This window comes from Achroia grisella, unplaced genomic scaffold (assembly GCF_030625045.1).
Source record: "Achroia grisella isolate CSIRO2021 unplaced genomic scaffold, CSIRO_AGI_Agris_v1 utg445, whole genome shotgun sequence".
NCBI lineage: Eukaryota > Metazoa > Arthropoda > Insecta > Lepidoptera > Pyralidae > Achroia > Achroia grisella.
In genome coordinates this window covers 352,140-376,445 of record NW_026712860.1, presented here as the reverse complement: position 1 = coordinate 376,445, position 24,306 = coordinate 352,140, and the positions used below count along the sequence as shown (strand labels likewise).

Sequence of the window (24,306 nt, the reverse complement as noted above, 5' to 3'; positions counted from 1 at the left end):
TAATCATTTAATGAGAATAAACACGTGAATACATTTTTTAAGAAATAAAAACAACGGCCATATTGTGTGTATAGTGTATTATTATTTCAGTTTGGCTTGCAAGAATTTATCGATATATCGATATTAGTAGATGTATCGACTTTTATATTCATAAAAGTACCAAATAATGCAATCATATAAATATGAATTTTATGATTCCAAATATGAATTAATGAATACGTATAGTATTTTTTTATAAATCTAAAACTATTGGTTATTGATATAAAAATATATATTATATAACGAGTGCCTATCATGTAACAATAGGAATTAATCAATTCAGTAGTCTCTAGCCTTAAATTTTAATTTGATGTTTCCTGCATAGTCTTATAAACTTCAATGAATGAAAATCTAAGTAGATTTTATTCAAAATCATATATAATAATAACCTTGGATAATTCACAGAGGGCTATCTCTCAGTTCTAATTTAAACAGAGCTTTAGTTATGGATACTAGACAACTGATATAAATACTTTTTGTTAGTTGTAGTTGTTAGATAAATGCATACATAATATACATAGGTAATACCTAGATCAATAAAAATAATCCTACTCAGGAGTACAAATATTTTCACTGTGTGAAGAATCGAACCCGCGACTATCAGAAAGGGAAGAGATGTGTTAAATCACTAGACCACCGAGGCTGCCAAATTCAGTTAATATTTATTAATTTCGATAAGGTACATCGATACTTGTAATTTAGAAATCCCTAAAAGTCTTTTTGTTAACATATTTTATGGCACTGGATGCTTTGACAGTTTATTTCCAGGGTTACCAGCGCTCTTTGTTTGGCAAGTTGCCAGTGATTTTTGGCTTTTGGTTCTATTTGGTTTTCAAACTGAGGACTCATCATCGTCAATAATTGCCATTTTTTACCAGATTCTGATCTATGGAAATTTGTGAATTCATTTTTCGCTGCAATAAAAATTTTGTAATAATGCGTGGGTCAAACATCATTTTCGGTCGTATAAGTATTTAGTAAGGGTTTAGTTTAATAGGTAAAGTATATACTACGTAATAAGTAATACCCATGTTTAAGTAATTTTACAACGCAGTTATATAATATAGAATGATAATGTTAGCGTTTCCCATTTCGTCTACACCGATCTGGACTGAATATAGATGCGTCATACTTTCTTATTTGGTTTTCTAGGCATCATACATAATAATCTCCTATTGTTAATTATTGTGTGCTGGTGATTAAAGTTGTTATTCTACCTAGCTATCGCCATCTCTCACTTTCTATTTCTATCGTCTGTCCCTAATCCACATCATACGAGTATTTCTGTATATATGCAATGTGCGATCTTGCAAACTTCCACTTATTAGGTACGATCACGATAGTATCTACTATTATGTGTACTTGTGTAATAATTTGTTTTTGTAGTAACTGGTATGGCAAGCTGATACCGTATTTGATAGAATGTGTAAGGTGGAGATGGAATGAGGAATAAGGTGTGATGTCTTCGTACCCTGCAGTCTTATGTCTCACACCCCGTAGCATTATTAAAAAATCTGAGCAATTTCAATAAACTCCAAGTTGTTCAGTAAACTGTGGACTGCTAAGCTCGAGTTTCTAAAAAAAATTCACTAAAATCGTATTTAAAATTATGTATGTATACAGAATATATTCAAGGATCAGAGCTTTAATATTATATAGTATTAAAAAGTAATATTAGAGAGGCCTATAGAGACTACCTAGACAGATAATCAGTCTCATGCACGCCGGCTCCGGAGTTCGTTGTTCTGGAGACAGCTAGATTGAGGGTTAAAACATATTGTTAAAATAAAACCACTTTATTTTGTATATTATCTCTTTATTGTTTCCATACCTTTGCAAGGTAAGTAAGTCATAAACTGATAAATCATACAGAATGGACACTACATTCTTTAAAGCTGCAGGAATTCAAAACTGCGATTTCACTGCCTTATGCAACGCTAAGGACGGAGCTCGTGTCCTTTATGAATTATACTTTCGGAAATATGTTCTTATAATTAATAATTTTTAAGTAGGTAACGTTTGAACTACTTATGCGATGTAGGTTTATTACCTATTTATTATGTAGGAAAAGCTTATAGCATGAATGGATGTACAATGAGTGTTATAATTTTGAACGGTATTTTTCTGTATAGGTACCGTACGTACCGATGTACATAAGTCGGTTAGACGTATGCATTTTAATATAATAATTAAACAATTCTTAAACGTATAGATACGGATATTCCAAAACAGTTTTCCGAATCATAAAAATTTTGAGACAAGCACAATTTATAAACAAATACAGTAGCTAAATTAATAATTATAGGCTTTAATTTGGCCTTTCCCATTATGATTTTAAGATGGAAGCTCCTTGCATTGAGCAATATTTATGCCGTCTTAATATTATGCCAATTGTGTTTCTAATACAAATTATGTGTTAGTACCCATGTTTAAATAAATTAATTAAAATTCATTTTCTTAGGGTAGCTACAATTTTGTTGTTTAAAAAATAATATCCTAATTTGGATATTTTTTTTCTCCAAATTGCTTCTACATGCCAGTCTTTCGGAAGACAGTAAAGTCTATGAATTGAGTAAACCAACGTACTATACCTACTGTCATTAAACGCAAAGCAATATATAGTATCACACAATAGAATCTCCATTAGATATAATTAAAATCGATGATTAACTTTCTAAGTTTCCTCGGTTATAATACGTATAGCAAACGCCCTATATAGTATAGCTACATACTTGATATAGGTATGTAGTTGTAAAATATATTCCCGTATTAAAATTCCTACCTAACTACTTTTCGTATCAAACTTTAGATGATTTTTCAAATATTCAACAATGCATTATGTTCTTTAAAAAAGAGGATTTCTGATATCTAGGCATTATTAAAATTTGTTAGGAAAAGGGAGTACTTAACAATTAAGAAAAAAGAAGTTTTTCAGTCCGTATTTCACTACGTTTTAAATTTTTTTCTCATGTAATTTCTTTCATTATTATCTTCGACGTATAATATCTGTATTGAATGGAGAAGGGATAAATCATTAACTCAATGTAGAGATAGTAACTTGGAATAAACATTTTTTTATTTAAAATGGATAATCAATTTAAATTTGGTGCTTGAAGTTTAATTTGTCGAATTGTGCAATCTGTGGTGCAATTACGGGAACATTCTTTCTCATGTCTCTCCTTACGTTTCCAACGTCCTTACTTCGAATATACGCTAACATTTTATCACACAGATCATAACGGGTCCCAAAATTTTTTAAACCATGAGACAGAATAGTTTCCGCTCGATCAACGAGTGGAAATGATAAGCGTTCGCCTAAATGAGGGGCTAACTGTGTCGAGAAGCAATAGAACCTCGTTAAGGAACGTGTTTATGGTTGCGCATATATTTCTGTGCAATATTTTTATGATTTCTTTTAAAGGTTTGCACTAGATCAATTTACAGCTTGGCACTTAGAACGCTATATTCAATAGGAAACTTGCGCAACCAGGTTACATACATAGTGCCCATTCATTTCTTCGCCTTATTATCATAATTCTTTGGTAAATATCTGAACTTAACAAGTTCAGGTTCCGAGTGATTCTAGACAAGTTAGAATCATTGAGATCAGTGACTAGGCTAGCGCCAGAGAACGCAGCATACGGCTACGGCTCTCGAATCTGCTGCGAAGCATTATAAAGATGATAGATATTAATTTATATACCAAAAATTGAGAAGTATTCTACATTCGTTGTCGATGTCTTCGTAGATCAAAAACACACAATGTAGAGTATATATTTATAAAAAGGCTAATGGCAGAAATATTACGCAGAGGCTCTAGTTTTGAATAGGAATTGGAAAATCACGGTCGGAATATTAGTTCGAGTCGCGCAGATCGAGAGCGCTAGCCGCGACAATCTTAAAGCTACTACTAAAATTCACTAAGCGATCAAAGATCGCAAGCTAGATTGATTTTTCAAAAGTCTTAAAAAAATAAAATCTGCTAGTGATCAACTTTTTACTCGCTAGCGAGGTCGCAAAACGGCGCGCACCGTTCGGAAACGTTTCTCGAAGCCAAGCTTGGAGTAGAGAGAACGGGACGCATCGTTTTCCGGACGAATCACGACGAATGGCTTGTACCCGCGAGCAGCCACCTCCTTTGTTAGACGCTTGGCCAAATAAATGCCGTATCCTTTCCTACGAAATTCGGGACGAGTTTGCATTGAAAACATTGCTCCGTAGTAGGATTGGACCATCCACGCGGCCAGCTGTCCCTCGACGAAGATTCCATAGGCAGGCAGTTCAGCAACTAGCTTCTCGAAGACTTCACGGCATTCAATATCGCTCGCCGGGTATAGATCATGTACGGCTTTCATGTTTTCCGGCTGCAGACGAACTAGCTCCACGTCCGATGGCAGCCTAAATACAAATAAAAATACAAATTATATAAATATACAATTAGTTTGAGAAGTAAATTTACAATGTAGCACAATAATAATTATTATTAAATGTATACGAGACGTTTTGGAGGCAGACAAAATGCTACCTACCCATCAGTATCGGCATCCTCCGGTGGGCTATCACAGACGTAGACATCACCAGTGATCTTGTCATGGGCTTCATAGCGCTTCTCGAAGCGGTTTACTATGGCCTCGTGAGTGAAGTTCAGGTACAATGGCTTGGTGAGATCTAGCAGCACGTCCTCGGATGTGAGCAGATCTACCAATTCAGCGCGCTCGGACGGGCAAAACACCGTCACACTCTCGTATGGGTGGCTGTTGGGCTGTAAAAGGCGAAGCGGTTTCATGTTAGTACTGCTATAGAAAATAGATCAATAGTCTAAAATTAAATGCCATGCATATGTAGACCATATAACCTACAATATCGACATGCCGCAAATCGTGCAACGTGGAAACAAATTGGACTACGATACCCTGCGATGATGGGCTACCGCAGCAGAAGAAGAAATGGTAAATTTTGTATTTACCTTTCATCGGAATGTTATAAAAAAGACATACTAATTAATAATACTACTATTACAATATAACTACTATCAGAATAATACGTATATAGAAAAACACAACATAATTTATCCCAGTTCACGGGGATAAGGTGTTAGATGCAACTGATTTATAACTAGGTTTAACTCTAAATTTATTAGAGTACTTTTTTTTAAGCAAATTGATACTTTAGACAAATGACTTAGAACACACATTAGAGCATAGTACTTTATAAGTAGATTGATAAAGTCGATCGCATCGATAGGCTCAGCGAGCAGCACGTAGACCTGATTGTTTAATTAAGTAGTTTCATCAGGGCTATAAATATGAAAGCTAATACATTTTTAAGAGGTGGTAAATGGTTGTTATAAAGTTGCAGATACGTTGAAGTTCCCTCCACTAGACGCGATGTGAGGGCATGACGTCACAGCAAGACGGGTACAGTAGGTACAACAGTAAAACGTGGGGCGCTTAAATGCCTCACTTTGAGGGCTGGATTTACAAACTTTTATCTAGTAAGCTCTTACTCTATCATCGTTAATCGTATTATGGCATATACTCAAAATAATATGATTAGAAAATTTCATATACAGAATTAAAAAAAAACACCTAAGCGGTACTCGTACAAGTACAACCCGAAATGTAACGATAGTATTTACTCGTAAATTGTAAAATCAATTAAATTCTGTCACATTGTTCTTAGATGTTACTTCACAGTTCTATATATATATATAAAGGTAACATCAGCATAAACAGATCTTCATATCTAATATGTAAGTAATCTTAATCACGTCAACTTATAAAAAAAATGCGTTAAAATCCATCTCTTTGGCAGCTCTATGATACCACATACAGACATATAAAGACGAAAAACACCCCGTTTTAGAGTGTTAAACATTGCTTGAGGTTGAATTTATTGTTGGAAAAGGAAATGAAGAAAAGAACGAAAGGAAAGGATAAAATCTTTGTTTAGATTATAGGCAGAAATCATTACGCCACTAAGCGACTTCAATTCGCGCCTATGTTTTATTCAATAGCATTCCACCATATTACCGAGATCTGAATGAGAAATCTCTGAACACTAGGAAGAACATATAAAATATAAGAGCTATAACTAATATTTTTTTTATAAATTTAATTCCGTTATAGAATTCTATACCGCCTATTAATTCGCACATCTTTGTTGTATTACATCACATATTTTCGGGGAACATAGTGAATCAACACATGCTGGAAGAGGTCATTTAAAAAAAAATATTTTCATTTAGTACTTACAATAATATTGATTGAAAAGGGAGTTGTATGCTTCTTATATTCAATGGTAAAAAAAATTGCTATTAAACTGTTCATGGAATAGGTTAAGGATATGTACTACCACAGATAACATAATATTACGTACTACTATTTACCCAGATAAGGCAGTTACGCAGACGAAGTAAAGGGTAAAAGCTAGTATTACTATAAATATGACTTACAGTACTAGTACAGCCAGGGAAATGCAGACAAATTGGATCCTCCGGCCAATTTTTTGCTACATAAAAATGGAAGTCCCACACTTTGTTGTTTCGATATGTTTGAATCGTTTGATGGAACTGAAAAAAAAATGGTATATAAATGTATAAGTTAGGTAGTAATGTAATTATACCTACAGATGTACATATTTATATCAATTATCTTATTAGGTACTGTAGTTAATAATAATTTGGAGTTTCAAGAGATTCAAATTGGTTGGTTGCGAATTTGTATGACTCATTTCAGATTTGGTCTCACACAAATGTAATCATAAAACTGTTGAGATTACCCTGTTTCCAATAAGAAATGTTAGCTAGTTGCTAAGAATTCTAAATTTTGTCAACATTAGTCAGATCCTAAATTTTATTTCATTCTATTCGGTATCTGACGCATTACTAAAAAAATATAATCAATATTTTATTGAATATACTTTTTTACACTTGTTACATTAATAAATAAGTATAATTATACAAAAATGTAACCAAGGGTGGGCTTATCTCTGCTCTTGCAGATCTCTTCCAGCCAACCTAACGCTGTGACAGAGGTGGTAGTTCGCGGGTAACGATAGTTTTTGTAATAATAATATTCTGTTTATGAACTAGCTAAGATTATTAGCACACAGTTTATAAGATTGACGCCGAAAGAGGGTATAAAAGAAACTGTTACGAATGTCACGATATTTAAAATTATTTGTAATCTATATCTGTATGTAAGTTACAGATAAACTATACTTATATTATCTCACATATATAAAAACTTTTACCACGTAAATAGACACCCATAGAATGATTTACAATAATTGCAAAATCCAAGCAGTAAAACACGGGGCCGTTTACTCGGCCACAACTTATCTTTGGGTGCAATTTATAGTCATAGGTCCTTGCAGCTTTGCCAAGATTTAATCTTAGAAAAGAAAAAATATCGTATTTTCCGCTACCTGGCTAATTTAAAACTTTGGAAAGTTTTATTTGATAAATAATAAATAATTTTCCTCTTAGAAACAAGCAGTCTGGTTCTGGTTAAAAATTAAGGATCTTAAGCTATTTAAGTCTAGTATCATGAGTATAAACTTAACTCTTTTAATTTAACTTCGATTAAGACTGGATGGTGCTTTATAATTTTTAGATATTTATTTTTAAGACTGTTCGGTTTATGATAATTTATACCTATTTTTTTATATAAAATACCTTTAAAGATTCAGGCATATACTGCACTAAGATATCGGCCACTGCTGGGAGCTCGTCTTCTGTTACCAATCGAAAGTTTTTCCCCTCGGGCACGATTTCCATCTCTGAAACAAATACGACATGTGTTTTTATTCCTATGTTAGGCATATTGTGTTAACAAGACTAGCAATGAACTGTGAGGTACATTTTATATTTAATAGCATGGCAATAATGATATATCACTTGTTTGCATTTTAGGTAAGTAATGTGAAAAATATTAAATGTAAAAAGTATTTTCGTTTTGATACTAATACCCGTATAATCACTTCATATCAACATTCAACAGCATGGTTCAAAATATTAAAAATATTTTTTTTTAAGAAAGAGATGTTCGGCGTATATGTAATGAGTAATTGTGAGTACCTAAAAACTTATGCAAAAGGATGCCGTTGATGAATAATATATAGCTGTATAGATAGCTGTTACTAAAACTGCAATATGCTTGTCAAGATCTTATTAGTTTTAGTAGATTTGACTTATTTATTATGATTTTGAAATATAATTTCTTTTTTAATATGCGGTTACGATCTTGTTACCGACGTATTATTTATCGTTCTGTTCCCTAATGTAAACCTAAAGCTGACTGTATCTATTCAAATGATGATATAACAGATTGACGGAATGTGTAATGTCTAAGAAAAAAATATTTTACTACTAATATCAATAAGATCATGACAGGATAATAGAAATAATAACGTGTTTAAAATATTCGAAAATAGAGTAATGTTCGAAATTTAAGATTTGTAAGTAGCAAAGCAATGATAGATTAATTTATAAAGTATAATAAAGTAAGAATTTGTTTACGTTAACTGTGGATATGCACAAAATAATCGTTAACCTAAGCAGGTACACAATGATGTCTACAAACCTGCAGTGAAGAAGCATGGTGGACTTTGGTCCATTCCCTTTTTGTGATGGTCTCCTGTGCCCTGTGGTGGAACGATATATTGTATACGAATACATGTAGTTGCCATAATAAATTAATATACTGATTTTCATAGTTTTTTTTATAATGTATCACATTAAGATCTAAGTTAATTCGAAGGCTATTATGAGTATTTATTTATAACTACTAAATCTAAATGGATTATATTTAACATTTAAACTTTTTATCTAAATCTCTTTTTAAACTAAAAAGGTTTTGAACTAAGTTAGACTGAAATTCTTAATTGTGCTATATATAATATCTTCCATCCCAATGGTACCACAAAAAATGTACAATAAATGTATTGTGTAGTAAAAAGAGTAAAATTCTTTACCTATTGATTTAATTAAAATGTAATCAATGCCATAACTTAATAAAACTTACATATTGAGTGGGAATTCTGTTCGTGTTGGTGAATGAAATGGTTGATATTAGATACGATTAGAATACGACATTTCAGTACACTTTATAACGGGGCCACTATTCCTTATACAAACACTTATGAATCACAGCGACAATAGACTACTTTTTATGCTTCCATTCACTTTATCTTGGGCAGTAAAGCTGTGACGTAGGTACACAAATCTTCGAAATATTGAGGTCGTTCTACGAAGTGTACGAAGATACCAGGAAGCTTCTGCGCTTCTGGGCAGTGCTAGGCTATATCATTTACGGCTCTATATGATAATATAAGTACAGATGCAATGTTATCCATATTTTGTTAAATTATAATGTCTGATCTGCGTTGCTGCAAGTTAATTTTGAATATTGAATAGAAGTTCTATTTCGATTGTTTTATTTTATTGTTTACAGTCGAATCGAGCAATATTAAGTACCTACCGTAACAACTGTATTAATATTGTAGACTAAGACAAGTTATGTTGAATTGGAGTATGTTTGATGAAATGTGGGCATCGGATTAAATTGATTACATTTTGTAAATATTAGGTAATTTCTGCCTATTCATATTTCAGACTATTATTATTTTCCAGGGAATTATAGTTACTAGGTCATGTACGCTATTTATATATATATTGGAAGATCATGTAATAAGAGTTTAAATTGAGTTTGAGTATATTAAACCTATTCACAATAGGTATAAAAGGCATGGGCATGTAATTATCATGAAAAATTTGACCTCCCTAATATTTCTAGCAATTTATACATTATGTAGGTCAGCATAGATATGCCTTAAAACACGATTTTAATAATGGTGTTGGCGTGATGAAAATTACTGCACATGCCTGCATTAGGTCAGGGTCGGGATACAATACTGCATGCGGCCACTATACTATGCACATGTGCGATGCAAATCAATTGATGCTTTAAATAAAATATATATTTTTCTATAAAACCTACACAAAATTAATATGTTATCAACACGGTATCGAGTTGTGGGAGTGATTTTAGGAGCAATATATATTTTTTTATATAAATTTTATAAAATTTAAAGATTTTCATTCGTAATTTACTTTGTCATTATTCTCTCTTCTTTTTACAATTAATATTTGACCCTGTTTTTTCCTTGACTTTATAAAACCTACAAATGGGCAAAGCATTTTCCTCACACACCTACATAAAAATTTATAGATCAAATTAAATAATTTATTTGCTTGGTGCAAATAAATTAATATTATTATTATTACATTTTCTGTAAAAGTAGTCATGTTCCTAATATATTGTAGGTTGTATGTAGGCGGATATTATTTAATTATAGACTTAATTTCGAAATTTTATATATATCTTCTTTATTTTAGTTGTGTAATTTCAGAAGTAGACATGTGGTTCATGCCTTTATTTAGATTGAATTAATGACTGTAACCACAAATTGACACACATATAACTTCATTGGTGAAAATTGTCCAATAATTGTATCTTTAGACTTTAACACTACTCTATAAAAATATAGAATTTATGATTGAACTCAGCAATTGAAATGTTCCATGACTTCCTCGAAAAATCGAATACATCGAATGTATTCGATTTTTAATAAAAAAATAGACCATATACTCTTATAGTAAATACATTTATCGGAGGTTACGTTTTGTGAATAATACAGGATATCAATAAGTATGGAAATAGGACAGTGTTATTTATTTTCACGTATCACGCGAACGGTTGAAAAGTTTTAATATGTACGTTCTATCTTCTATTCACTAGGTACCACTATGTAATTTGTATAGATTTATTAATCCAGTGAAGTACTTACTTATACATAAGTTTTTTTAATACTATCTCTATACAACTCTTTGTTATTATGAATATAGCAAAAACTGTACTATGTTCAAACTAGGGATAGAGTAGTGGGCGAAATTTGCCTGAGGACTAAGGTGTAATGCATCTGTATTCTGTAATTGAAACACAGCTTGTAAAGCAAGTTGCATCGAAGCTGAACAATAATAGTAACAATTTGTCCACGGCGACGACTTACAAAATCTATCTCAACTCTACAAGCTGTTACAGACATAATATTAGATAGATGTTCACTTATTGTTTCAGTTTTTTTTATTTATAACTGTTCAATGAATTGCAAGAAGGAATTGTTTCGGTATTATTTTCATTCGCATGTAGAGCAATATCTTCATTAAAAGTTAACGGATCTCGATGATTCTTTTTGCAGCAATTGGAATTCACTTCGTTGTTGGCCATATTCAAATGTTATTTCGATTACAATGAACTTTTTCTATGGAATAATAATGCTTTAAATATTTATATTATTTTCGGAACTGAGATAAATTTCTTTTAGTGAATCTTAACTTTAATCCTGTACAGCGAGAAAACAGAGAATAAATTATAAACCATGTTGTGGAAATGACACAACGAAAATAAAATACTATTTATTTCTGTTTATTGGTTATAGAATTTGATATATGATGTAGCGAATTTAATATATCTCCATAAATATAACATGTATGTAAACACATCACTTCGGAGCAGCTGCGCGATATTAAGAACATTAAATAATCTGTTGTATAATGGATTGTCATTGATTTTTAATTATATTAAGGCAGTTAATGTGTACTGACACTATACTAGATCTAAAATGTCAACGTCACATGCTCTTATAGTTTTTTAACTTAAAAGCTTCCTTAACTATCTATATTTATTTATTTATAAAAAAAAATAACTATCTATATCGCATTCCTACCGCCTTCTGATCTTGAGATGGAGGCTTGATTGCTTGGCTTTGTTATTTTATAGCGCCTCTATTTTTACAGGTTTATAGAATCATAAAAAAGTTAATACTATACAAAACCAAAGGAATGAACAATGAAATTATATAGGTATAACTGAAATGAATATGCTATGTAATAATAAATTATAAATGTATATAATGACTTCATCGTAGGTGAAATACATCTAATTAGGGTAGGTACATAATTAATTGAATATTAGTCTAAGATGTTATGTGTCTCATTTTGTGAGATATAGTAGACTATAGAATATGTATAGTTATTTATTTGTAGATAAACAAAGGCATATAAAAATAAATACTAATATATAATAATACTATATATAAAACGAAGGTCGAATGATATAGGATTTTATGGTATTTACTCAATGAATCTGGTAAAATGGAAATGTGCCTAGGAATACCTACCGTTCACAAAAGGTTTCATTCCATTCAGAGGACACCTCTGGAATATCTCGCGGTTCCACAGAATTACGTGAAGGTATTAGAATCCGTTTTAATCTCATTCACTGTCAAGCTTATTATTAAAATCCATTAAATTCGTAAATATTCTTTGTGTATTTTCTTTGAAATTTTAATTAAATTATCGACTTTTCTTTGAATACCTACTGGCATTTGAGATTATTAAATTTAATTAAAATGTTCTTCAAGAGAGTCTAACAAATTATTAATTCAGTTTATTTAAGTTCTTTTCTTTGAATTCAATAATTTCAAATCTTTCTTTTTGTCTCCTATATTTTCTCATATCATATAAGACCTACCTACCTACCTACCGACCTGGATACCACTGTTAGACATAAATTCTACCATTATTACAGTGGCTCTGTATGTAATTTATTAACAGTTTATATAAAGATTTATATTCATTATAATGAATCTATTATTATATAGTTTTAAGTATGAAGTTGCGGGTAAAAACTACTTAGAGCAGTATTTGTAACGATATATGTTATATATACAATGCTGTGCACAGCATGCATTGTCATAATAACGTTTTCTAAAATTACATATTTATTAATTATGATATAATTGTGAGAAAGCTATAATTATTATTATTAGCGTATTATGTCTCTACGAACTTCGAAAGACACATAAACAAATTATCGATGCGTACAAAATTTTCGGAGAATACTTAATTCGACGTATAACATAAAAGTGACTAATGTTTTTTATCTTACGTCTGTTTAATATTTTCTCACAACATAACCCATTAACGGATCTATTATACTTTTCTACGAAATTTATAAGACACAAAAAATGATTGAAATGAAAAATGAAATCAGCTATGTAAATTAAATTCGCAATAATGCACTTGGAAAATAAGTTCTATTATAAAAATGAAAACGTGTCTACCTTTTTTTCGGTTTAAATGTCTAATGCCCTTATTATATCACAATCTAAAAATATCCTAAAAATATTTTACTTATTTTTTTTTTTCAAGAAAACTACACATTTTGATATTATTATAATCATTATTTTTATTCTTCAAACTTAAAATTATATGCATTAGACTACAATTTTTTACTTTACTTCACAACACAAATAAGACATAACATTTTGCGAATAATACTGCGCAATAAATTCACCCTCGATAGTAACAGGAAGGGTGGTAACTAATTGCACTGGGGTTCAAGGACAATGATGACGTCATAACCACATGCAATCCTGGTACCTAACACATTATGTACTCACATATGCAACAATTGATTAACATAACCACGTAATGGCCCAAGTTAGGTAACTACAAGTATAAGTTGTAACTAAGTTCAAGGAAGCTTTAAAAGCTTTTATATATATTAATCACTGGTTCAAACAAGGTTCGAGGCAGTTACGAAGGAACCACTTATCCTGGAATAAATCGAATGAAATAATCGGTACTTAGAGATAAAGCACATTAAAGATTAGTAAAAGATATATGTACATAAAGAATTTATATTATTTTATTGAATTCCGTTACTATTAGCATTTGGACACAAATATTCAGTGTGGAATCCTGACTATTGCTTCTGGAAGCATTACGACATTCTCTATTGGTGGTCAAATTCCAACCGTTATTGAGTCTATCATTATACAGCAGCGTAGTACAGTACAGTAGTGGTAGCGATATTAAACAAAATAATATAAATCCATTAAGTAATGAAATGGACTTCTGCAAAATAAACACCTAATTTGATAAAATATAAGGGTACATGAACGAAACCGAAAGTTAGAGATAATATATAAATATAAAGTGTAAATAATTTCATTTTTTTAAATCCATCACTTGGGCGCTCACGTCTATGAAATATTTTCAAGAAAATTTAGTTTACATATTATCACCAGTCAAGTAATTAACTAAAAGCCTCTTTGACTTGACATACGACATACATCTCTGTTCAATTTGAATACTTCCTTAAAACCTAGTTGTCGCTCCTCCACATGGTATTTATATTTCAAGTCAATCGTTTGCTTCGCAACTTCCCAGTTACTAGTACAAGTTTACCCTCTTTGTACATTATATGCAACAATTGCCTACAGTATATTAGACGTTATAGGTGCCACCGTAAACTCTGTTCATGTCAAATTTCTCCCGCTCACGTCATTTTCATTGTTCGTCTACATAACTGGGTTTGCGTGTGAATCGGATTGGCTGTATTTACAGGGATGTCAACTAAACAACTGACGACTCTATCAACATGGTGCCTTCAGTTTCTCGTCGACTTATTATGAAACAAATAGCGATGTCTATTGCTTTATTTAAAATCTAGGTACGAGTCTTTAGATACAAAAGAAATGTAAACAAAAAGGGTTTATACATTATGTAATTATTTAAACTTCGAACGCATACCAAACGACCTAGACCAAAATACCTAGTCAAAAATAATAACAATTGACAGAGATCTTATTTTGTAGAAAATTCAAGAGTTTTTGAAACTAGCTTGAATGAAGGAAAAGTAGTATGCAACGATAGAACGCTACTTGATTTCACAATTATGACAGTCAGTAGATACACATCTGAATACGATACAATTTATTATTATTATTATCTATCCCAAAAATCTTAAATAATTATCAATTATCTAAATATCTTTTAAAAGTATTTCCGCAAAAGATTTTGATTGAAATAATATAAAAGCTTTTGTTCTGTTATCAATCAACAATGTAACTTTTAAGCAAATCAAATGCAACTTTGCAAATACATCAAATGTAGGTATAGGTACTTGTAGATGACTCTATTATTCTTTACATTGATTAAACAGTCTGGAAAATATCCGCAGACTAAAATAAATGGTCTGTGGGAGATAGACAATATTTTATGTGACGATTAGGAAGGCAGTAGTAAGAGAACACGAAATAATAAATAAATGTAAATGCGACGCCGGATCTCTTGGACTGAAAAAAATGACAGGATATAGCATGTCGTGGCATTCAGGATGTAGTGGCATTCAGTGTGGAGTATGTTATCTATAAGCGACGCCATTTTTTTCTAGCGATCATTAAGCCAGTGTTTCATATAACTAATCATACCTATCATTGCTAGAACAAATAACTATAAACGCACCCTATAAATTACCTCGCAGTAAAAAGTGCTCCTTTTTTGCAAAAAAGCAATTCAGAAGCAATTTGGGACACTTTTCCACCATTAATAGACTAGAAAATAACTATAATATTGTAGCGAAGAGTTCGGATATTGACGTGTTTTCTGGTTTCTCCAAGTTCAAGTCAACCATTCATTAACACATATTGAGACAAAAGTCAAACCCGTTTCATTAACATAGTTAAAATTAAAACTTTAATTATTTATACACATATAAATATATAAATATAATATAAATACATATATAAATATAATATATATTTAAAAAAAAAAAATTGTATACATATACATATATATATAAACTTCTGTAAACAATATCGCATGCCGTGGCAACCAGTAATTAAGTCAACACTATATACCTGAACTCTTTGCAAGTTATAATAATTGTATCCTCATGGTGTATGTCTTGTTGGTCGCTCAAATAAATAAATAAATACCTTCCGAGCAACTGTAGACCGACATTCATTAACTACATTGACAGATTGATCATTTTATAAGGAAGTACCTATATATACCGTGTTACTGATATTTATTTTAAAAACTCTTTGTCTGAAATGTTTTAGTCAGAACGTTTTCTACCGAGAGATCATTAGGTCAATGTTACTCCAGACATAAAAGTCCCAGAGGAGTCATACGAATAGTTGGGGCATTAAGTATTCACAATTTTATCACTTTTCATCTGTTGTACATAGAATGCAGCATTGTATCCTATATATTTATATAATTTTCTAAAATAACACTTGTGTTTTAAAATTTGTCTCCAGTTCTAATTGACAAAGAAATAACAAAATCCCTATTTAGGTAGTTAGTTATGTTTCTACACTTCCTTCAGAACAATATAAATATTGGTAGCATCTAATATCTTTGAGAACAAAAAGAATATTTCAACAAAAAGTTCTAGTTAGAAAAATCTTGCGGTTGTGGAGTGCTGGGATATCACAGTAGAGCAACCCTGGGTGTCGACGCCGCGCCGCGCCGCCGCGTCGCCCTTGAGTCTGCGGAACCACTGCAGTGGACGCCCAGCCACTTACGCGTCTGATATCGATTGTTTTTTAGGCCTAGTATATGTTGAAGTCAAATCATGTAATCTAAGCATCACTACAATTAATAATCTTAAGAGTTACCCTATGTTTATGATTAAGAGATTTCGTGAGACTGGACCCACCGGCATGTTTGTGCCGGTAGTAGCTAACCTCGCTGCGGATATGTTAATATTAGGTTGTGAAGAGATTTCAATTTGTAGGTTACACGCAATTTATTTCCATAAGGCACGGTATAGGTAAATGTCTAGAAGTAGAGGATATTACTATTAATAGTATGAAATACTTGATAATATCGTCGTTTTGTAAATGTCACCCACATTTATCTCAAATCTATCGTCACGTGAAAAGGTAACAAACAGACAGACAAGCACGTTTCCACCTTTATGGTATTAACTGTGGCATTAGTATGATGCTATACTTTTGAAGTCGGTAAAAAGTGTGGGGTATCAAGAGAAAAGTTTCAGTCGATACCCACACATATCTGGCCATGGCAAGCATATTTAGTTTATTTTAACATAGTTATTTCTTGTGGGTTTTCCCGCGTAGGTCTCCAACTTCCGTTCATATGATAGTTCAGTAGATATTTATGAGGGTTGTATAATAGGCTCACTCATTATATTATTAAAATTGTATTGATTGCTCCGACTCTGCTGCCTTTGTCATAACACAACCACTAAATTGTGTTGTGTTTTAAATGACGGACTTTTAACACTGACTTTAACCATTCGCTAACAAAGTGGAGAGTTGTATCTGGCTTGCTTTAGTATACCTATTCGTAAATTACCTTTGCTAAAGTATACGCTTATATAGTCAACTGTGTATTCATATTTTAAATTAATTTATGTTGTATGGTAGTTTATAAATACTACATGCAGATATTTTAATTAAAAATGTAACATTTATTTAAAAGAGCAATACGCAAGTTCTTCGATCTTCTTGTTATAAATCTGAATTCTCTCTATCTCTTTCCAATAGAGTGGAAGAATAAAAAAAGACGATTCTATATTAAAAGTACTTAAAGTTATATTAATTTGAATAAAGTATTTTATTTATTACATTTCTAACCCTTTACGACTAACCCTGTCATGTGTTGATAGAATTTACTGCGTCAATTTGGTTTCTATGGCTTCAGTACACAGTTTCGTATTAGTGATGACTATCATGACTATCCAGTTAATTAGGATTGAACTTTATTGTATTAATATATGTTATAATAAATTGTAAACTGTAATGAATAAAATATGTTTTACATTTACACATTCAATATGAAATAATCAGAAGATAAGGCTAATAAAAGTAGAAATATAAAGCCAAGAAGAGGAAACTCCATAAATGTATAAAAATATTATATAATGTATTACAAATCAAATTACACCATTATAATGTTTTATTTGGGCCGCCCCTATGCGTGTGTTTGTGTTCATAAAGCTAAGCTAAATCTACAAATACTTAATCCTGCTTTTGTTATGGTATACTGCAGCCAATGTTGCTTCATTGTAGGAACAATATTTCAACCACTTATTTCACGATATAAATATAACACGACTCTTCCTTCACTGTGTAGATTACATAAAGAAAATGTGGTTAAGAATATATGTTATTTTTTGTTGCGTTCATATCTACGTGACATGAGTTATGGTTTCATGCGAGTTTCATTCGAATAGTACTCGAGAGGCTCTTATTTAATTACGATTTCTGACTTCAGACAATTATATTATGTTCCTCAGATATACATGTAGATTTATCGTATACTCGTTTATTTCGTCTCAAGGTTAGTTTCATTCAATAATGTTTGCAGATAAAACGGCTGATGTAATCAAGTGCTGAACATAAGTATTATTGACTAATATTATCTACTCTGTTTGATAGACAATCGCGAACCTAATAACTCCATTTATGTATTTTGAACTAGTGAACCACTCTGGCTTCACACAAGCCGTATATTATTTTATTATACCGTCAAACTTTCGTCAGGAATTATTCTGTTTATACATGAAAACCGTATGAAAATCTATTCAGTAGTTTTGAGATTATCCTGAATGTACGCATAGACACGGGGTCCTCTCTCACTTTGCTTTGTAAAATATATAAGTAAATAATATCGCGTAATAATAGACGGTGTCGGTGGTATAGCGGTTTAGCACAGCGCTTTATCTTCGATGGCCGCGGGTTTGATTCTTCGGTTTCCTTAAAGAGTACAAACATTTGTATTCATGAGTATGATTGTTTTTATTCGTCTGGTTGTATATAATTTATATCTATGCTAAGAAATAAGTATTTACATTAGTTGTCAAGTATCCATAGTACAAATGCCCTACTTAGTTTGGGACTAGATGGCGCTGTGTGAATTATCCATTTAGTTTTATTGGTTTGTTTGGGCTATATATCTATTGTGCTTGCCCTGCTATTACCCTATTACCATTATCATTAACGTCATGGTGTTATTAATTACAATAGTTTGTACTTTTCTTCGATGTTTAATATAAAACCACGATGATGACAAATTTACATTAAAGTAGGCTGTGGTACCTATGTATATATAATGAAATTCAATAGCACTGTACTGACGAGTTTATGAACATCAATAAGCGTAGGAAGAATTCGTATGTTATTAATTCGGTCACGTCATGGTGGCAAAATACTCCAGTGCCAGCCGCCTACTAAGTTATGAGAATATACACAACAAAAAACAAGATATAATATAAGTATAATAATATTAAGGGTTATTTATTTTTTATCTTTACAATTTGTGGCAGATGAACGGTATGATACTAATAATTGGACAAAGTCACACTATTTGTTTTTTCAGGAAAAAGATTATGAAACTCATTTTTTGACTTTCTATATCTTACAATTAACGACACACGCCTAGCACGGGTGCATTACAAATCTTTGAATTTCTCAGGAATTCTGTACTGTAATACGAAAGTATTACACACTTAAACTTATTCTTGAATTACTTTTTCTATTGGTGTAAACTGTGGTTTCGTATAGTTTAAAAGATCTAAGGCTGTTTGTTGGCTTTTGTTTAAAAAACTAGGTAAAAAACTGGTAAAGTAAAGCTTGTAGTCTAACTGCCATGCTTTCAGTGTGTATATAGCTCAATAAGGAAATACACTATCTATATGTTACGGTTTCTTTGAGCGGTTTTCTTTGTGGTTTACCGACTTAATATTAATTTATGAAAAAATGCATTTTTTCATAAGTGATTTATTTTTTATTCAATGAACATCTTTTCTACTATTATTATTATAGGGTATTAATTATATATATTAGTTACACTATATGTCATGTATGTACGCTGCTACAACTTGTGCAGATTATTTCCTTTTAGAAGTCAGAATTGTAAATAAATTAAGAAACAGAAATTACCATAATTTTAATAATAATTTGTCAAGCAAGAACATCAGTTGAAAATTTTAGTGATCCAGCTGATCAAGAAAAAGAGAATAAGAACATCTGTTGTATCTAAATTATTAAGTATAATTTACAAGTATGTTGGCTTATATTACAGTACATTGTCGCAGATGAATTATTTCAAATTATGTCTGTATTTGTCATTTATAAAAATTATCCAAAATGTTTATATGCTTCTATATTGTTTTATGGAATTTGTAGGGAGTTTAGAACAGAAATAGGTATATTTCCTGTGATTGTATATCTATTAGGTAATTACTTTTTTTCAATTACATATCAATTTGAGTAGGTACTGGTTTACGTGTTTAATATATATAATTTTTATAAAGAATTTAAACAGAAAAATGTCGCAAACTGGGTTGTAGTAGTTTATAGTTCATCTGTCAGGTAGTGTTAGGTATAGGAAGGTTTATTTGATAATCGAACAGCGTATAAGCAAGGCCCAAGGTGTGTCCAAGGGTCATAATTTAGGTAGGTTTATGTATAGGTAATGACCGGGGGTAAGCACGAGTGCCAAATGACAATGGTTTGTGGATACGTTACCGAATAAATTAGACATAGTATGTGATATTTGTTGTAGTGTTTCCATTTGTTATTTATTACAATAATATATAATACCAATGTCATTGTAAGTAATTGTAATCATTACTTAATCAAAACTAAAAGTAGTAGGTAGTTTTATTATTTGCTTACATACGTATTACACTTCCATGAAGACTCCCTTTCTATTATCAAGCCCGACGCATTATATTATAAGACAGTTGATAATATACTTAATTATATATATCTAGTAATAGACCGGTGTTGTTTTAATTCAGCTAACAACCCCCTAATGTATTCCGCATTGTAATTTAACAAGAAAGTTTGCGTGATAGTCAGGTGGCGTGTATTCAAGTTCTAAACTACTTTCTCACTATACTATATAAAATTAATTCATTATTACACATGAAAGTACGGTTAGTAACTTGGTAGCACTAATACATTTTTGTAGTTTTTGATAAAAATCTATCTTAATACTTGATCCCACAATCTACAGATACGATAAATAGAAAACATGCGATCTTTTCTGGCATACTTCTACTTCTACATTTATACAAATTAAACAATAAATGTGGATATTTGTTTATTTGGATGGGTTTCACTTAATCATGGTAAATGGATACTATACGGATTCGAATATTTATCTTAGGCCAAAAAAGTATGTGTTATAGGATACTATTTTCGTGAATATATGTAGGCACTACGAAACGAGTAGGCAAGACATGGTATCTTTTTCGTTACATTGATTTCACAGACACATAGGTACTATGATGGATGATAGGTACCACTACATAAGTAGGTACTTTATATATATTTATAATATGGAAGATACGTAGGTCAATTAAGACGACGCCGCGACGCATCGCAAATATTGACGTTAGTAATCTTAATTTTTCTTAGAAATGACAAACCATCGGTTCTGATATTTATGTATTTCTTTTTTCATATTTTTAACATAATTTTAATGATTCTAGTTACATTATTGATTAACTTTTGTAGCAGATAAAAAAATGTCAAGGGAAGGTTTTATAAAACATGATGGAACAAACACGGAATAATTAAAATGGAGTGATTTAAGACAAAAACTTTCCAGTACATTACACTAAGTACACACTTAAAAAGAGTAATTCAGATGCATATAATAACAAATAGTTTTTATTTTAAAGATAAACTGGTTTGGCGCATAAGACCCCAAACTCCAGCTCTGAAGTTATAATCAATACGAAGAGAGAAAATATTTAGAATGATGAGTATCAGGAGACAATCACAGCATTGAACTAACAAGAAATCACATTTGCTGGAACGAATGCCAAATTACTTGGAGCGCTACCAATCCACAAGTTCCATAATAAGTGTATAGCTATCTAGACATCTGTACTGAAAACGCGAAAATACATTATAAATTACAAAAAAACCAGAAATCTTCTGAGTAGGAAACTTTTTACTTTATTTGAAACTTGGTTAAAAATATTATAGTGGTACAATACGCATTAAAAAAATTCTGTAATTTTGTTCTTAATTATCTTTGTTGATCAGTTTTAAATAAGTTTTCCATATTGGGAGATAGAATAGAAAAATTACGTGTGTGTCATTATAATCTAACTCTAAAGCGTCTACCTGTAAATACATATTATATATATTATCCATTGTAGCGTATGTGCCTTTTTAAATACTTTCTGATAGGTATGATCATCCGCATTTTTAACTCTTGCTGTTCTAGATTCATTTATATTAGCTTTAATACTGACATCTGGTTTAAATGCATCATAATGAATCGTCCTTCTATCTGTTTAGCATTATTAATATGATAGATATGGGTTTAACTGACTATTACTTCAGTAAACAGGTTTATAAGCCTGGACAGTTTTTGATAACGTGGAGAAGGGGATTATTAATACTAGGCACTAGTGACCCCCATTGCAAACAGTTACTATGTCGGGTCAACCTCCACGCGGTGTCCCTTGAAAACCATCATGTTAATTCCTGTGGAATTAACCACGATAGGCTGACTGATCGGACCTCATGCTCATCTTATCATCGTTCACTGGTGACCCTCCAGTGTATACTGTTAGCGAAAACGAGTGCACCACTCCATAAAAAAATAATACTTTTATCTTTTACCTAAATTTACATTATCCATTATTCTCCCATTGTTGAGGCCGTTCTCGTAAGAGGAGGATGTATTCAACATTTGCCTAGTTTGTTAGACGGCTTTTAATACTTCATTATAACAATGAATACGTTGGGTATATCAAAGTCATTGCACATTGATAAAACACGTTATCAGTGCGCTAAAATGAGAATGAATCATAGATTATAAACAAAATATATCAGGCGACTAATTTTATCCAATCATTGAGTACTTAAATATTTACATGATCCCTCCATGTTGTTAAAAAAAATGTTAGGGGCGATTTTTCGCAGGATTTGTAAGCAAATTCTAGTGGGTGGGGAGGAATATAGTAAAGAAAACATAGGTCACGTATTTAATATATAGCACAGAATACTTGTGACTGCATATCGAAATACATATAATAAAATGCGTGGTACAAGGTATTTATAATAAGGCGTGGTAGGTATATAGATTACCTAGGTATTATTGTATCACGTTGTGGATAATGTGGAATTACATTGTTAATATTTTAGAAATAAAAAATCTATTAAACAGTGGACCATGACTAGAAAATTGACAATATATGTACGTATATTGAAAAACTATGTCTAGCGCGACGCCCCGCTTTGTCAGTAGCTGACAACCATCTTGTCTTGATATATTTTTTTGCGTTATGTATACATAACCTATCATTTATCTGTGATGTAATTACTTGCCTGTAAGCTTTAGAACCATTGTAGTGATAGGATATCAGGAAAATATTTATGTATTTTTATTTTCAGGTAGGTAGTGCTTCCTTCTTATAATGGGTACCTAAAATCGACATTCCTTACAATAATATATCACGACTAATATCCAAGATGGGCAAGTCGCAGGTAGTGTCATCTGTCGACATCGAGGGGAACGCAACACTTGAAAGTCCTTCGTCCGTTGGTTATTTGAATTCAATGTGGCAGGGAGTGAGCTTACCGGTGTCTCTCCGGATTACTATGGATTAATATTCGGTGTTTCCATTACCGAAAAGTCTATTAGAATTTCAAATTAGCAGTTTAGAAGTCAGGACCTTTGGGTCGAAGTGGGGCAGTAAATGATTAGGCCAGACGCTGTCAATCGATGATTATAATAAATTAGAACTGCGATGTCTGTCCAAACAGGCGACAATCAGTAACAGTTGTCAGAAGATTATAAAATTTATAAGATAAATACATATATGACGCATACTATGTGAACTTTGCTAGCTACTATTGTAGCCATTTACTTATAATGTAGCATAAGTACACTAACAGTGGAAGCCGTAATGAGGGAAGGTCAAACACAATACTCTACTTCCAATTAGAGGATTAACCGTATGTTAACTGACAAAGGCATAATGGTTACTAAAAGGAGTTACTTATTTTGCCATAATGCAGTACTTTTTCTTTGTTATCAAAAGTGAAATATACTAACTAAGGAACACATTTAAAACAGTTTAATATGGTATTATTGTTAAATCAAGAGCGATTCAGGGCGGACATGTCATATATTGCAATAATGAAAGGTATACCTTTTATCCGGCGAGCCCTGTCTGCGAACGCCGGCGTCCGTGGCGCTTTGCCCCCACAGGTGGAGTGTTGAGTACTAGGGTGTTAGAAGCGCCAAGGAGGGCTCCTGGCCGCTAGGGGCCGGCGTTGCTGCGCGTAGCGAGCGATGGGCGCGCGTGTGCCTTGGGGTCGATTTGCCGGCGGAGTGGTCGCCTGGCTGGT

At 31.8% G+C, this 24,306-nt stretch overlaps 1 protein-coding gene across 2 annotated transcripts; it reads right to left on the bottom strand.

The window, feature by feature from the left end:
* Positions 1–2,200: 2,200 nt before the first annotated feature.
* On the bottom strand, positions 2,201–24,300 carry LOC131844989 (uncharacterized). 2 transcript variants are annotated; one of them, XM_059193997.1, is made up of 6 exons: positions 24,108–24,300; positions 8,625–8,685; positions 7,718–7,821; positions 6,494–6,610; positions 4,569–4,801; positions 2,201–4,437 (listed from the first exon to the last, which is right to left on the bottom strand). In XM_059193997.1, the coding sequence occupies exons 2-6, from the start codon at positions 8,656–8,658 to the stop codon at positions 4,044–4,046; spliced, it is 882 nt and encodes a 293-aa protein (XP_059049980.1). In that variant the 5' UTR covers positions 8,659–8,685; positions 24,108–24,300; the 3' UTR covers positions 2,201–4,043. The 2 variants fall into 2 exon arrangements, with proteins under 2 accessions (XP_059049980.1, XP_059049981.1); XM_059193998.1 differs by lacking the exon at positions 8,625–8,685.
* Between the last annotated feature and the right edge of the window lie 6 nt (positions 24,301–24,306).